The sequence below is a fragment of the Notamacropus eugenii genome, chromosome 2 (assembly GCF_028372415.1).
Source record: "Notamacropus eugenii isolate mMacEug1 chromosome 2, mMacEug1.pri_v2, whole genome shotgun sequence".
In the NCBI taxonomy this organism is placed as follows: Eukaryota; Metazoa; Chordata; class Mammalia; order Diprotodontia; family Macropodidae; genus Notamacropus; species Notamacropus eugenii.
The window spans coordinates 262,244,689-262,260,561 of record NC_092873.1 but is presented as its reverse complement, the minus strand read 5'-3'; the positions used below and the strand labels follow the sequence as shown (position 1 = coordinate 262,260,561).

The 15,873-nt window shown below is 37.5% G+C and overlaps 1 protein-coding gene across 1 annotated transcript; it reads left to right on the top strand.

The window, feature by feature from the left end:
* Positions 1-3,726: 3,726 nt before the first annotated feature.
* On the top strand, positions 3,727-7,148 carry GPR31 (G protein-coupled receptor 31). Its single transcript, XM_072643875.1, has one exon. It carries the CDS (start codon positions 3,929-3,931, stop codon positions 4,892-4,894), a length of 966 nt encoding a protein of 321 aa, XP_072499976.1. The 5' UTR covers positions 3,727-3,928; the 3' UTR covers positions 4,895-7,148.
* Positions 7,149-15,873: the final 8,725 nt, after the last annotated feature.

The window sequence follows — 15,873 nt, the reverse complement described above, 5'->3', positions numbered from 1 at the left end:
AGCCTATCAAAATGAAAATACAAAAGAAAAGATTCAAATGCTAAGGAAAGGAGTTTAAAATATTTTCTACATAAGACAGAAAGGATTGAGATTTTCCAATGAAAAGAAATCTTAAATGAAGTTGCTTCACAAACAAAAAAATCAGCCCAATCAGAACAAGAAGCTGGGGAGTAGCAGAAGAGAGAGGAAGGAAATAACTTCATATCAAACATATCTGATAAAAGTCTGACATACAAGATACATAGAAAGTTGATGTGAAAGCATAAATGCAAAGCCCTTCTCCAGTAGAGAAATGGACAGAGGATATGAGAAAGTTTTCAACATAATTGTAAACTATCAAAAACTACACAGGGGAAAAAAAGTTCCAACTTACTAGTGAGAAAAATACAAACCAAAACAACTCTGAGGTTCCACCTTACATCTACTGAGTTGGCAAGATGATAAAAGACAAATTATGGAGAGACTGTGGGAAACCTTGTGTAGTAAGATACTATGGAAAAGCTATGAATTGACCCAGCTGTCTGTCAGTCAATAAGCATTTGTTAAGTACTTTTTATGTGCCCCATTACCAGGCAGCCAAGAGGTGCAGTAGATATAATACAGGCTTGGAATCAGGAAGATTCATCTTCCTGAGTTCAAATCTGGTCTTAGACTCTTAAGAGTTATGAGACTCTGGGAAAGTCTCTTAACCCTGTTTGCTTCAGTTTTCTCATCTGTAAAATGAGCTGGAGAAGGAAATGGCAAACCATTTCAGTATCTTTGACAAGAAAATCCAAATGGGGTGATGAAGAATCAGACATGACTGAACAACAACTGGCCAGCAACGACAATTTGCTCAGTACTAAACTAAGTGCTAGGAATACAAAGTAAAGCAAAAACACGAAATCTCTGATCTCAAGGAGATCACAGTCTAATGAGAGACACAATATACAAACAACTACGTATACACAAAACAGATTACAGTATCAATGGGAGGCAATGTCAGAGGGAAGGCAGTAGGAATCCAATTCTGTCTCTTGCAGAAGATAGGATTTAAATTGAGTTTTGAAGAGAACTAGGAAATCCAGGAGGCAAAAGTAAGGAGAGACTCTTCTAGGCATGGGTAACAGCCAGGGGAAAAGCACGGAGACCAAATTGAAGCAGTGTTCAAGGAACTGCAAGAAAGCCAGTGTCCCTGGATTATAAGGAAAGTCAAGGGGCTGAAGTGTAAAAAGACTATAAAGCTAGGAAGAGCTGGGTAAAGAGCTTTAAAAGTCAAACAGAATATTTCCAAAATAATCCTCCAGGTCAGAGGGAGCCATGGGAGTTTATTTAAAGGGGACAATAGTGTGACATGGTCAGATCTGCATTTTAGAAAGATCTGCTTGGCAACTGAGTAGAAAATAGGCTAGAGTGGAAAGAGACTTAAGTCAAAGAGACCAACCAGCAGTCTATCACAATAGTCTGCACTGAAAAACAATTTGAAATTATGCCAAAAAGCTATTTTTATCCACCAACCCAATAATTTCTCTACTAGACATGTACCCAAAAGATGTCAAAGAGAAGGAGATTCCATATATGAATATTAAAAGCCTGGAATATAAGTGGATTCCAACTCATTGAAAGGAGTTATGTGGTACAGTGGATAGTTAGGAAGACCTGAGTTCAAATACAACCTCAGACACTGACTAGCTGTGTGACCCTGGCAAGACATTTAACCCTATTTGCCTCATTTCCTTATCTGTAAAATGAACTAGAGGAGGAAATGGCAAACCATTCCAATATGGGCACAAAGAGTTGGACACAATGGAAACAACTGAACAACAACAAGAAGCTAATGAATTGATGAATAGCTTACTAAATTGTGGTATAAGAATTTAACTAAATATTGTCATGCTAGAAGAAACCATGTATATGAGAAATTCAGAGACATGTGGAAAAAGTGACATGAAATGATACATAGAGAAGAAAGTATGGCTAAGAAACATATTCACAATGTCTACAATAATGTGAATAAGAATAACACAAAAAGATTTTCTGAGTTCTGATTAAATTCAATCATCAATCTTGATTCCAGAGTATAAATAAATAAAACACACTTTCTTCCTTTTCTTAGAGAATAGAAGGGTGCTATGGAAACAGGAACACCACCCCCCCACACACACACACACACACAAATGTGTGGTATTTGCTTCTAAATCATTGTTCTTGTTAGTTATAATAGAGATTTGGTGCTGGAAAAAGCATTATATCACTTATAAAACTAATTTTGAAGATGATAAAACTCTGAGAAGTAGTGTCATCAGAGCCAGTGACAACTGAAACTCTAATTTGGTGTCCAGACAAACTGCCTAACTATTATAGGTCATTCCGGATTTTCATGGATAGTCATCCGAAGGGAGATCAGAGGAAAAATTGAGATTGGTTTAAGTCAAGTCAAATCAAGTCAACCAGCCTTTACACTGGTAAACCTTGAAAGACAAAAAACAGTTCCCATCCTCAAGAATCTCACAGACTAATGGAAAAGTCAACATATAAACAACCACATACAAACAAGAGAATTACAGGATAAATTGGGGGGTGGGGTAGTATCAGAGAGAAGGCTCTAAAATGAAGGCGGATTGGGAAAGCCTAGTTGCAAAAGGTGTTCTTTTGGCTGAGGCTTGAAGGAAGCCATGGTGACCAAGAAGTAGAGATGAGGAGAAAGAGTATTTCAGGTATGAATGACGGAGGAATCTGAGGAATAGGAAAGATGCCAGTGTCACTAGATTGCAGAGTATGTGGAGATCAGTGAAGTGTAAGAAAACTAGAAAAATAGAGAAAAGAGGCAAGAAACAGGACAAGGAACAGGCTGGATTAGAGGGAAAAAAAGACTAAAGACAAAGGGTTCTCTGACACACAGCCACACACATACACATTCACTCTTATAGTTATTAATCAAATATTATTAACATATTTCTAAGCCCAAGTCACTTTTGTCCTTCAATCAACAGTCCTTGTGATATGAACTTGTTGGGAAACATTCATAAAGAAAATTAAAATTCTGATAAAAGGAGACAAAATAAATCAAGAAATTACGAGGTGTAGCATTTGGCATGTTTCTTTTTCTTACAAAGTCAGGGTCCATGTTTACATTACTATCTTTAGACACCACTTAGCATGGTACCACAAGCCAGAAGAAGTGCTCACTTTCCAGCAGGCTGTTAGAGTACAAGACCTCAAGTCAAAAGACCTAGATTTGAAACCTATTTATGCTGCTCACTTATAAGCTAGGCATCCTGGAAAAAGTCACATCACCTCTCGCTACCTCAGCTTCCTGATCTGTAAAATGAGGTGGTCAGATTAGATGATATCAAAGGTCTTTTTTAATCTTAAAATTCTATGATTCCACATGCTTTTGATAATACAGGCAGTGGAGGGGAGATACATGTGGGGTTCACCTCTGGGACCCCCTAAAGCATCATGGTACAATGGCACCATCTGTAAACCTGGCAACAAGCTTCGGTACGGCAAATGAATGCTCCATTTTTATGAGGATACAATTTTCATGAAGCTGAAATTTTCCACTTTGCTTAGTCAACAACTTCCATATTCACAGAATTCTTATAGCTGTAACATTTTTGTTGTTTTTGTGTACCATGATATAAAATGAAACACAATTTCCCTTTTTTAAAAAGAAAACAAAAGCCATTACAGAAGGCTTATTTCCTGACCTTTTTTTTTTTCCACATGCAGATCTTGGTTTACTTTTGAATTTGCCCTCCTGGTCATTCAGCACTTTGCCTTGCCTAAGAAATGGAAAACTTGTCCATGGCAGAATAGGAAAGTGCTCTCCCCGCCACCTCCCAGCCTTTCATGCTGTGGGAATTGACACAGCCCAGAGGTTAATTTCCCTCTATTTGGACACTTCTGAGTTCCAGCCAACAGCAGCAGCCGCAGGAGAAGGGAAATGACACCCGTGAACTGCTCTCTTCATAACAGCTTGGTTGAGATCTCTATAGCCACCCTGTTAATTTTGGAGTTTGCTTTGGGACTGCTGGGCAATGCACTCGCCCTGTGGTCTCTTACTTCTCACTTAAAGGTATGGAAACCATATGCAGTCTACTTGTTCAACCTAGTCATCGCGGATCTTTTGTTGTCTGTGTGCCTACCATTCCAAATCACTTTCTATCTCATGCACAAGAAATGGGAACTGGGACAGACAGCTGGCTGCATCCTGACCTTCCTGCTGTCCCTCAGCCGGACTAGTGGCATTGCTTTCCTCACTACAGTGGCTTTGGATCGCTACCTCAAGGTAGTCCATCCTTGTCTCAAGATCAACAGCTTCTCAACTCAGGCGGCCAAGATTATCTCTGCTTTAGTCTGGCTTCTGGTGGTGGCACTGTTTCTCCCAAGCCTGGTGGCTTCCAAGATTGGGAAGAATGCCACTGAGTGCCACACTGTCTACCCCATGGAAGACATCACTTTTGGCAGCACTTGGCAGGAGGTAGTGTTCAGTCTTCAGTTCCTTCTTCCCTTCAGTCTCATCCTGTTCTGCAACATTCGCATCATTAAAATACTCCAGCGGCGGCTCCAGGACCAAGACAAACAGCCCAAGCTTCAGAAGTCTGTGGCTTTAGTCACTACAGTGGTGGTGCTCTTTGGGGTTTGCTTTCTGCCCAGCTTTCTGGCTAGAATACTCATGACCATCCTCCAAAGGTCAGAAAACTGCCATACTCTGCAGGTGATGGTTCATGTATATGATGTCACCAACAGCCTCACCTATCTCAATAGTGTCCTCAACCCAGTGGTGTACTGTTTTTCAAATCCAGTGTTCAGATATTCATATAGGAAAGCCTTTAATTCAATAAGAGGAAGAAGGAAGGAATCACAGCCTGAAGGTTTTGATCTCAAAGATTTCTCTTATGGTGAGTAATAGAGCACTGGACTTCAAGTCAGCAGGACTTGGGCTTCAATCCTACCTCACACATTGACTGACTTTTGTGCCTCAGCTTCCTCACTTATTAAAATGGGATAAGAGCTCTACTTTCCAGACTGGTTGTGAAATTACACTTTAATGGGGTACTTTAAGCATTTTGTGAACCTTAAAGCTTTACATTAAGGTGAGCTAGGATTATTAATGAAGATAATTGGAGATTCCTGCTTAGATCCCTCTGCACAAATTAGAATAAAGACCTACACCTGGTCTTGTTCATGTGAAGCCAAAGAGGGAATGCTTATTGAATGTGAGCAGCATTTTTCTTTCTCTATTTCGATTTTTACCAGATTTTAACCCTTGCTGTTTTACAATCCACTGTGGGGCAATCAGAATTAACAAAATAAACCTTCCTGTTAAGAAAACTAGATTAAGTTGTAACAAAGTAGTTTGTTTGATCTGGTGAATCTGAAAGCAGAAGCTCTTGATTCCTGACAAAATAATGGGTTTTCTATTTGACCATAGGCAAGTAATTTTAATTTCCAATTTCCCTACCTCTAAAATAAAAAAAAATTCACATAGAAGAGGTATAGCAAGAAGTAATAAGGCAGAACTTATATGGTTTTGAAAAGAGGTTCCAAATATATTTTCAAGATTCAGTTTTACCTAATCTTTAGGTGATTAAAAATATAATAAAATGTTAAAACCTCTTTGCATCATCTATGGGAATCATACTGTTATGGAACTAAACCCAATTGGTTTCCTAATTTCTTGTGACAACCTCTCCCTTTTCAAGTACCAGAAATGTACCCTCAGGATAGAAAATTGGGTTTGTTTGAATGCTTATGAAAATTATTGGTCTTTTTATATACCAATATATTATAAAGACAAGACTTCCCCTGGTCTAATAAGAAGAGGAAAAACACTTTAGAACTGTTATGAGTTATAAACAAAGAATGAACTAAATTAAGAAAAATGAACTAAATTACTGAAAATGAATGACTAAGGAGAAAGAACTAAACTACTTTTGAAATGGTTGTTTCTATCTTTTTTCACTGAATAGTTCTAGGGATAACTGGGCATGCCAGATATTCCAAAAGTGTCTTGACACATGTTTAAAACTGATTGTATCCAATAACAGTTCCATCTTTTACATTGTGATTTTTCCTACAATTGCCATATCAGAGATAACTCTAATATGTTCTGATCTCATTTCCCAACACATACCCCAACCCTGCAGTTAATAATAACATAAATGGATTCAGAAATCCCTTCACTAATTGTCTCTTGTCTTACCCTCCAGTCCAAATTACAGGAATGGTTAGAACCAGAGGGATGTCAAACAAAAGTTAAAAGGAGGAAGGAATGTAGCTTTCATATCCACCAAAATGGATGTTTATTTCAAAAGCCTTTCCTGGGTCAGATCCATGTGTTGCATGTACTATACTGTCCTGAGCAGATGGCAGCCTTCAAAAGAAAGGAAATTTGTGAAATTTCAGACCACTCTAACATGAAGTGGAAAAAGGGAATCCCAGATCTCTAGCTACATACTCAGAAAAGCAATCTTCTCAAAACTTGATTTGAAAATCAGATATGTTCTTCCTATTTTACTGCTGAGACATGTCAAATGCTGCTTCATTTTGTGACCTAATGTATCCAACAGTGCCCAGGAGAAAGTACCATCTGGCTAAACAGTATATATCCTTTGATCCAATCTTATTACTCCTAGAAAATGACCTATTTGAACCCCCCAAAATTTAGAGCAACTCTTTTCAGAGTAGCAAAAATGGAAACAGAGGGAATGGTCACCCATTGGGCAATGGATGAATAAATTATGATATGTGAATATAATGCAAGAGTATTGTGAAATAACAAATAACATGAATCCTTTGGAAAGACTTGTAAGTAGAATCAGAGAACAATTTATACAATACCAGCAGCAGTATCAAGAAAAACAACTTTGGAAAACTTCAGAACTCTTAGCAAGGCAATGACAAACCACAAGTCCAGAAGAATTTAGATGAAGCTTGCTACCCACCTCCTGACAGAGTGGTAAATCAAAATGTAGAATGAAATATATACATACATACATACATACACACACACACATACACACACACACACACACACACACACACACTTGGTCAATGGTACATATTTGTTGCGAGGGTTTTATTTTTCCATTTTGTTCAGTTAGAAAGGGCATGTGGGAGGGAAAGAAAAATATATTTGTGTTCATTGAAAAAAGTAATAAAGTTATATTTTAAAAAATTTAAACTATACTACTCTGTAGGAGTATCCCAGAGAGAGTTCCAGAATCATGATATATGAGTAGCTTTTCCCCCTTTGATTACATTTTTAAAATATGTGAAATACAAATGAAATGAACATTAAGGATACTCATGAGAGAACAAAGTAATGATTATTGCTGCGATTATGAAAGGATAGAAAAGGGCAGTCTTCTTTGCCTTGATGGCAGTGAAAAAAGAGAGTAGAATGGTTTATTTGGTGATGATAATGCACCTGCCATCAGGATTCCAGGTATTATCATCGCCTCTCTTTCCCTTAATCTAATTGGCCTCCTGCGTAACTTCCTGAGTCTCATGGTGGGGCAGGTGAGTGTGAAGGATGGTAGGCATGCAAGATATGCACAAATCTGTTACGCTGTAGAAACATTTCTGAGCGTCTTATAAACAGCACATACCTAACGAGATGTTGAGGTGTCGGATGCTAGGTTTTCTCTTTCTCGGTTTCATTTATTTCACTGAAAAAAATTCTGGATCCAATTGGTATAAAAATCTCTTTACCATGTTTTTATATATATGTATACTTCCTCTAAAGATAAGCTGTCTTATTTTCTTTGTCTCTCTTTTTCTATTTCTCTTTACTTTATATAATATCAAATTTCTATTTCCTTTTCTTTTTGCTTTGTAAAGCTAGGTTGCTCAGTGGGACTAGAGTCTAGAAGATGAGTTCAAATGACTTCAGATATTTACTACCTGGGTGACCCTGGGCATGTCACTTAACTTCTGCTTCCCTCACTTTCCCTCATTTTCATCATTTGTAAAATAGCAGCACTTACCTCCCAGGGTTGTTTTGAAACTCAAATGAGATAATAATTGTAAAGCACTTAGCAGTGTCTGGCACATAGTACCTGCTATAGAAATGTCAACTATTATTATTGTTACTAGAAATCCAAGTTTGGCACTCAAGAATTAATACCACCACATAGAAGTACAATAACCATACAACTCAGAATTTCTGGACAATACTGATTTCAAGAGAATGTTTTTTAAAGCATGCATTACAAAAGAATCCTCCTTCATCAACAACAAGCCTCAACTTTGGCTTCATAAAATATAGTTATCATGTGTATCTGTGTGTCTGTATGAGTAGCCTGAAAAACTACTTGGAACCAATCCATATTTCTGAAAAAAAGTTACCAGGATCTTCAGATACTTATTCATATTTTCATGCTTTGATTCTTTCACTTTCCTTTCTTTCTGCCTAGTTGTATCCTGATTATCCTTCAAGGCCTCTATTCTTTGATGTTTTTCCTGGTGTTTCCAATCCACATTCATTCATCTCTCCCCTCTGACTCCTATAATACTTCAATTTTTGTACCACACAATTAATAATTTATTATACACAGTAACTTCCTCTGTCATCTGGAAGACAAATCACATCCTGTCATCTGGAAGACTGCATCCAAGGGAGGAGGCCAGGTCACAAACTGGCAGCTGGAAACCACCTCACAATGTCTTCATCTTGACAGCCAATTAAGAGACAATCGGTGACTGAGTCATACCTGTCCCAAAGTTGGCCTTCAGAGTCCCACAAAGGTGACTTTATATGCTCCCATTCATATACATTATATCATATGAACCTCAAAACAACATTATAGGATAGATACTACCAATATGATTATTCCCTTTTCACGGAGAAGACATCTGATTTAGGCAGACATAGGGATTTGCTTATAGTCACATAGCAAATAAGTATTCTGACCCCATATCTTCCTGACCAAATCATTCTATCCCATAAATCACACAAATTCTATTAAGGAAGGAGTCATTTTCAATAACCACCCTTTCCAAATAGCTACAGGTTTACTTGACCTCAAAGTTGAACTCTTAACCCTTTTTTTAAAGGACAAAAATCTTCTAAAATACACCCTCCTCTACCATCTTAAATATAACCAATTCAATGAAATTTAAATTTTTCTTAATGTTCTATTTAGTCAGAAAGTCAATGAGCATATATTAAGCACCATGCTAAGTATTGAAGATACAAAGAAAGGCAAAGAAAAAAGGGCCTGCATCCAAGAAGCTTACATTCCAAAGGGGAAGACAAACAGAAAAATAATTAAATACATGCAAATTTTATGCAGAGTAGATGGAAGGTGATCAGAGAAAAAGACATTATCAGTCCAGAGGAAGAGTGTTCTAAAGAAGGCTGGATTTGAACTGAATCTTGAAAGAAAACCAGGGAAGCTGAGGTGAGGAGGGACAGAGAGTCTATGCAAAGGAATGGAAATCAGAGGTCAACAGTTCAGCTCCAGGAATGACAAGTAGATCAAAGTGGCTGAATCACAGAGTGAAGAGAATAGGTGGCAGGGAGTATAATGTAAAAAAAAAAACTAGAAAGGAAGGAAGGGGCCACATTGTTGTTTTCTCATTTTTCAATCATGTCTGACTCTTCATGACCACATCTGGGGTTTTCTTGGCAAAGATACTGAAGTGGTTTGTCATTTCCTTCTCCAGCTCATTTTACAGATGAGGAAACTGAGGCAAATGGGGTTAAGTGACTTACCTAGAGCCACACAGTTAGTAGGTGTCTGAGGTCAGATTTGAACTAAGGAGAATGAGTCTTCCTGACTCCAGACCCTACACTTTATCCACTGCGTTTTCTAGCTGCCCCCGATCAGACCTAGACCTTAGGAAGAAGTAATAATAAATATAGCTTCATTTATGTAGCACTTTAAGGTTGGCAAAGCTCTTTCCACTTATTATCTTAGTTTATCCTCACAACAACCCTATAAGGTGGGTACTATTATCGTCTCTATTTTGTTGTTGTTCATCATTCTTGAAGAGGACAATGACATCGTGAGGGTAACATCTTGACTGATTTGTGGATTGGAATTGTGAGGCAAGACTGTGCAAAGTCATCAGCCTCACCGTCTCCTTCAAAGTCATCCAAGTCCAATGGCAAGACAAGAGTCAGGATAACTGGCAATGGCCCAGGATGCAGTGGATGACCTTGGCCTTTCTATTTTATATTTGGGGAAACTAAGGCAGACAAGTTACGTGACCTGCTCAAGTGTTTGAGGAAGGATTTAAACTCAAATGCATCTGACTCCAAGACCAGCAATTTATCCACTCTGACATGTGACAATCCAAGAATGATGGATTGGAGAGAGAAAAGTCTTAAAGTGGAGAGACCAGCTGGAAGGCCATTGCTAAAATAGTCCAGATTCAGGTGATGAAGGCCAGAACCAACATGGTGGCTACATAAATGGAGAGATGGCACATATGAGAAAAGGTAAAAAGGTAGCTATAAGAAGGCTTGGCAATGGTTTGGATATAAGGGGTGAGTGAGAGTGAGGAATTGGGGATGATACCAAGGTTGCAAGGTTGGGTGATTAGAAGAATGATGGTGTCCTTGATAGCAAAACAGAAGTTTGGAAGAGGGCAGTTTGGGGTTGGGGTTTTGGAAGATAAAAATAAGGAGCTGATGGATTTGAGAGTAAAGGGGAGTTGAGCTGGTTTGCCAAGTGGTCAGGCAAAGTGTGACCAGTGTCTGTGTAATAACCTGGGAAAGAACAAGGGGTTGGTTGGGGGAGGGAATGGAAGTCACAGAAAGGATGAAAAACAGAGAGGATTCAAAAGGCATAGGGAAAAGGTGGAATAATAAAAGATTATGATGAAAAGAAAGGAAGTTTAGAGTTCATCAACTTGTGGGTGACAAAAAGATCAAGGGTCTGATATGTATGTGGAAGTAAAAAAAACTGATCTCAGGGACTGCTGAGGTATGAAGGGGCTCTTTACCCCGATATTAAATGAGCCCATACTTTGCTTTTTATGGCTAGCATTTTTAAAGTGTTTTTCTGACTTTATTGTTATGTCACTTTCTGTTATTATAATTGTGCCAGCCTACAATAACCCTTCTCTCCCTTTCTAATTAATTAGTTTCTTTTTACAGAGGGGAGGAGAGGAAGTTAGCCTCAGATTTAAATGCCTTTCATTACTGACATACTTCTCCACTACAATCTTGGGAATTATTTCTATAACTGACATTCTTACATATCTCAATCCTTGAATTACCGCTAAGCATCAAATGTTACAGAGTGAACAAATCTCTGAGAAACAGACAAAGATATCTGTAAATGAGACAGATGATTGGTTGGACTGGTTGCTGGAAAGGAGAGAGGCTTACTTATCAAAATAAGACTGATGCAATAGATTCCCTTTTCCCTTTCTGTTTTCCTCTCCTTGTCCAGATCCCAAGTGAGGAAACCCCCTCTACCAACTCAGATTGACAGCTCTACAGTCTTAGAGAGTGGAAACACTCAGAGATTAAGTGACTTGCTCAGGGTCAACAGCCTATATTCATACATACATATATACACGCACACACATACACACTCTATCAACCACACCTCATTGGTTCTCCTGTAGATCTATGTCTCAGTTTCTCTCTCTCTCTCTTGCTCTGTATATCTCTCTCTAGAGCACTGAGATGAAAACTTTGGCCTGCTCTCCTGGAGAAAGGTCCACTGGGAATCACTTTAGCTAGAGATACTAAATGCTAGATATGTCTTCCAAATTGTCTCCAGAACTTTTCTTGTGCTTCATGGGACCAGCCTCTTTTCAGGGCTTATATCACTTCTAATTTGTGTTAACTTTGGAAGCAAGACAAGCAACTTTTTGGAGATGTATATAAATAGTAGTAAGTCCCAAGTGGGACAAAATAGTTTTGTCCTGATAATTTGTTTCTGATATATATAGTATACATGTGTATGCATATATGTGTGTGTATGTGTGTGTGTGTGTGTATGTGTGTGTGTGTGTGTGTGTGTGTGTGTAGACTAACTAGACTATAAACTAAATGGGCAAGGTCCAGTTCTGCTTCCTAGCCCACAGAACCTAGCACAGTGATAGGCACATAGCAGCATAATTATTTCAAATAATAATTAATTGGAAAATAGTCCAAATATCAGAATGGCATGACACCATGTATAACACAGACTACTTAATATGGAACTAAATCTATTTATTATTTTGCTTTGATTAACTCTTCCTTAGACATATAAGTAGCCCCTACTTGGATTATGGGTGCTGTGGGTATATGGTGATCCTCTAGGAAAAGACTCAGTGTCCACTCATAAATGTTATAAAAGATTCCTTCTGACTTGTTTTATTACATATTTGAGAAATGAGACAGGATCATTGCCTATCCAAAGAATATGAATGAACTTGAGCATATTTCTGAGAACTGCTGGTATATGGTTCAGTCTGTTCTAACAGTAAGATTTCCATACAATGCAATCAGTTTCTTCCGCTCTCAAATAGCATGGACAAGAAGGTGTTTATTCTCCTTCAAATGATTTTCCCTGAAGAAGGAAATGACTCATAGAAAGTATATACAGATTGAGGATAGTGTGTGGCACATGAGAGTCCTATCACAATGCTCATTTTAAATATTTAATTTTCCCAAGGATTGATTCTTACTCTAAAATATAAGGCCCATGCAACAAAGCAATGCATACATCTGATATTTTTTTTCTGATTAAACAGTCCTAAATTTTCAGTCTGGTTTGTGCTTCCCTGCATCAAGTAATCTCTGCAATCCACATTTAAAACTACAAATTCTGTCATTTACCTATCAAAGCAAAAAGGTTAATTATGTTCCCTTTCTACATTCAAACATCTTCCAGATGTGGAGATGAATATATTGCTTTCTAAATAAATTGTTTTTTTAAATTAAATGTAATTTTTTTAAAGCTCCTTAGCATGGTATTTAAAGTTTCCCACATTTTGGCTCCAAGCTGGCAACCATATGATGGCACTATAGTGCATAGAGTGCCAGATGTGGAGTCAGGAAGACCTAAGTTCAGATCCAGCCTCAGGCAATTAATAGCTATGTGACCCTGGGCAAGTCACTTAATTTGTTTGCCTCCGTTTCCTTATCCTGTAAAATGAGCTAGATAAGAAAATGGCAAACCAATTCAGCATCTCAGCCAAGAAAATTCCAGATGGGTCCAAAAGAGTCGGCCATGAATGAATGACGTATTGGCTCCAAACTACTTGTCTCTTGGATCACAGAGCTAGAATAGGAAGGAACCTTAGAGATCACCTAGATGAACCATTTGAATAGACAGATGAAGGACCCAAAGCCCCAGGAAGTTAGATGCTTTGCCCAAGGTCACACAAGTAATTAAGTAGCAAGACTGAGTTTTTTTTTTTTATATCAATGTATTTTGTTTTTTCATTACCAATATCCACAATTTACTCCCAATTCATGAGAGGCCTCTTATAACAAACTAAAACATTTAAGCAACACTAATAATACAATTGCTTCATCTGAAAGGGCAAAGCAACATTTCATATGTGTATATATAGAGAAGTATCCCACTTCTCTATTTAAAAAAATTAAAACACCCACTATACATAAAAAAGGGAAAAAAAGACATTTCTTATAATAAATATGTATAGCAAATAAAATAAATATTATAGCAAAACAAATTCCCTCAATGATTGCATATGAAAATATATGTCTCAGTCTACACCTTAAATCTGTCATGTCCTTGTAATGGGACATAATAGCATTTTTCATCATAGCGCATATCTACCAGATCTTTGGATAGGAAAAAAGTTCATGACTAAATAAAGAATACAGAAGATAAAATAATTTTGATTACATAAAATTTAAAAATTTTTACATAAACAAAACTAATAAAGATTAAAAGGGAAAATAGTGAACTGGAGGAAAACTTTGCATCAAATTTCTCTTATAAAAATCTCATTTCCAAGATATATGAGACTGATTCAAATTTCTCAAATACAGATCCATGCCTCATTTGATAAATGGTCTAAATATATGAATAGACAGTTCCTAAGAAAAGAAATACAGGCTATCTGTAGCAGTATTTAAAAAGTTCCAAATCACTACTTGAAAAATGCAAATTAAAGCAATTCTGAGAATCCACCTCACACCAATCAGAGTCTCAAAGATGGCCAAAAAAGGGAAATGAGAAATATTGGAGGAGCTGTGGGAAAACAGGCACATGATGTACTATGAATGGGTACAACCATTTTGGAAAGCAATTTGGAATTATAAGCAAAAAATTACTAAATAGTGCATTTCCTTTGACCCAGTTTACCACAACTGGATCTGTACTGAAAAGAATTGGAATTTGAATGTGTGTCCTGGGATTCCCAGTTCAATATTCTTTGCACTGCATCATGCTGCCTCCCCAGTTTTCCTACCTTATTTCTCACTGTATTCTCCTTCATGTTTTTCTTTCTTAAAGTCCTACTAGACTACTAAATGTTTCCTTGTCACTCCCTTTCCTCTGCCACCTTTGTTCAACTTACGCATACCACACCTGGTGCCCCAAAATGCACTCCCTCCTCATAGCTACTTGCTAATAAGAACCTTCACTTCCAAAACAAGGTTAGCTGCCTTTCCTGATCCTCTCAACTAAAACTTCAGAGATTTATAGATTTTATAGATTTACAACTTACTACCTTTAAAATTATTTAAAATGGCTCCTTCCTTTTATATTTTAAAGATACAGAAACTAAGGTGAGAAAAGTAAAGCAAGAAGTCACACAGGTGATCTCCCTCTCCTCAGATTTTCCTACAGTGTTTTGCCTGGATTCCTCCTTGGCCCTTATCCCATTCTACATTCTACCCTATATGATACTTATTATACATATGTTACATCTCCCTAGGAGATAGTAACCTTTTCAATTCTACTCAAGTCAACAAACATCTACTAACTGCCCATGATGTGCAAAGCTATTTACTCCCTGTGTTACCTTGAAAAGCCATTTAATCTCCATAAGCCTCAATTCTCTCATCTGTAAGATTAACAGGTTGGACTAAATTCTCTCCAAGGTCCTCTGATGCCCTAAATCTTTGGTTCTTATGAACTGAATTGAACCATATGCCTTGAAGAAATCATCACATAGGAGGCTGAAAATAAATTCCTTCATGAAGTGATTATGTTCCTTGTCTCTTCAAATCTTCCTTTCCCCTATCATTACCATAATGTATTCTAGTTATTCAAAACAGTATAAAGATTTTTGAAAAATTAATTTAAAGAACGGAGTGATCAGTGTATGCCACATAGCTCTCTGGAACGTATTCTAAAAATCTTCAATGCACTGTACCATTGGATGGGATGGGATCTAACAAACATGTAGTCCTGCCAATCAAACAAATCCCCTCTATACTGTCCACAACAAAGAGTCTTCCAACCTTGACTTTAACACTTTCAATGCTGGAGAGTTCACTACTTAATGATAGTCCATTCTATTGCCAGGAAATTATCTGATATGTTGAACTGAAACCCGTTTGTCCATAACTTCTGTCTCCTGATCCTAGCTGTCCCCTCTGAAGCCAAACCATAATTCTAATCCATCTATCATAATCCTTCCAACATATGCAGACAACAGTCACATCCCTCCCAACCCCTAAGTCCCCTAAGTCCAATTAAACACTCCTCAATTTCTTCAATCATGTGACATGATTTCAAGTTGCCCTAACTCTCATTGCTTTTGTCTTAACTTGCTTGTTTGTTCACTTCCTAAAAGACAGAACCCAGAACTCACAGAATCTACTGACTTTGAAGATATCTCAGTGTCTCTGAGTGCTTATGTATTCAATCAAAGAGGAATTCAATCCTCCTTCATCGCTGAATGGGAACAAGCAATCAGGTTACTGTTATAGAATCAAGGAAGAGATTGTAGTGA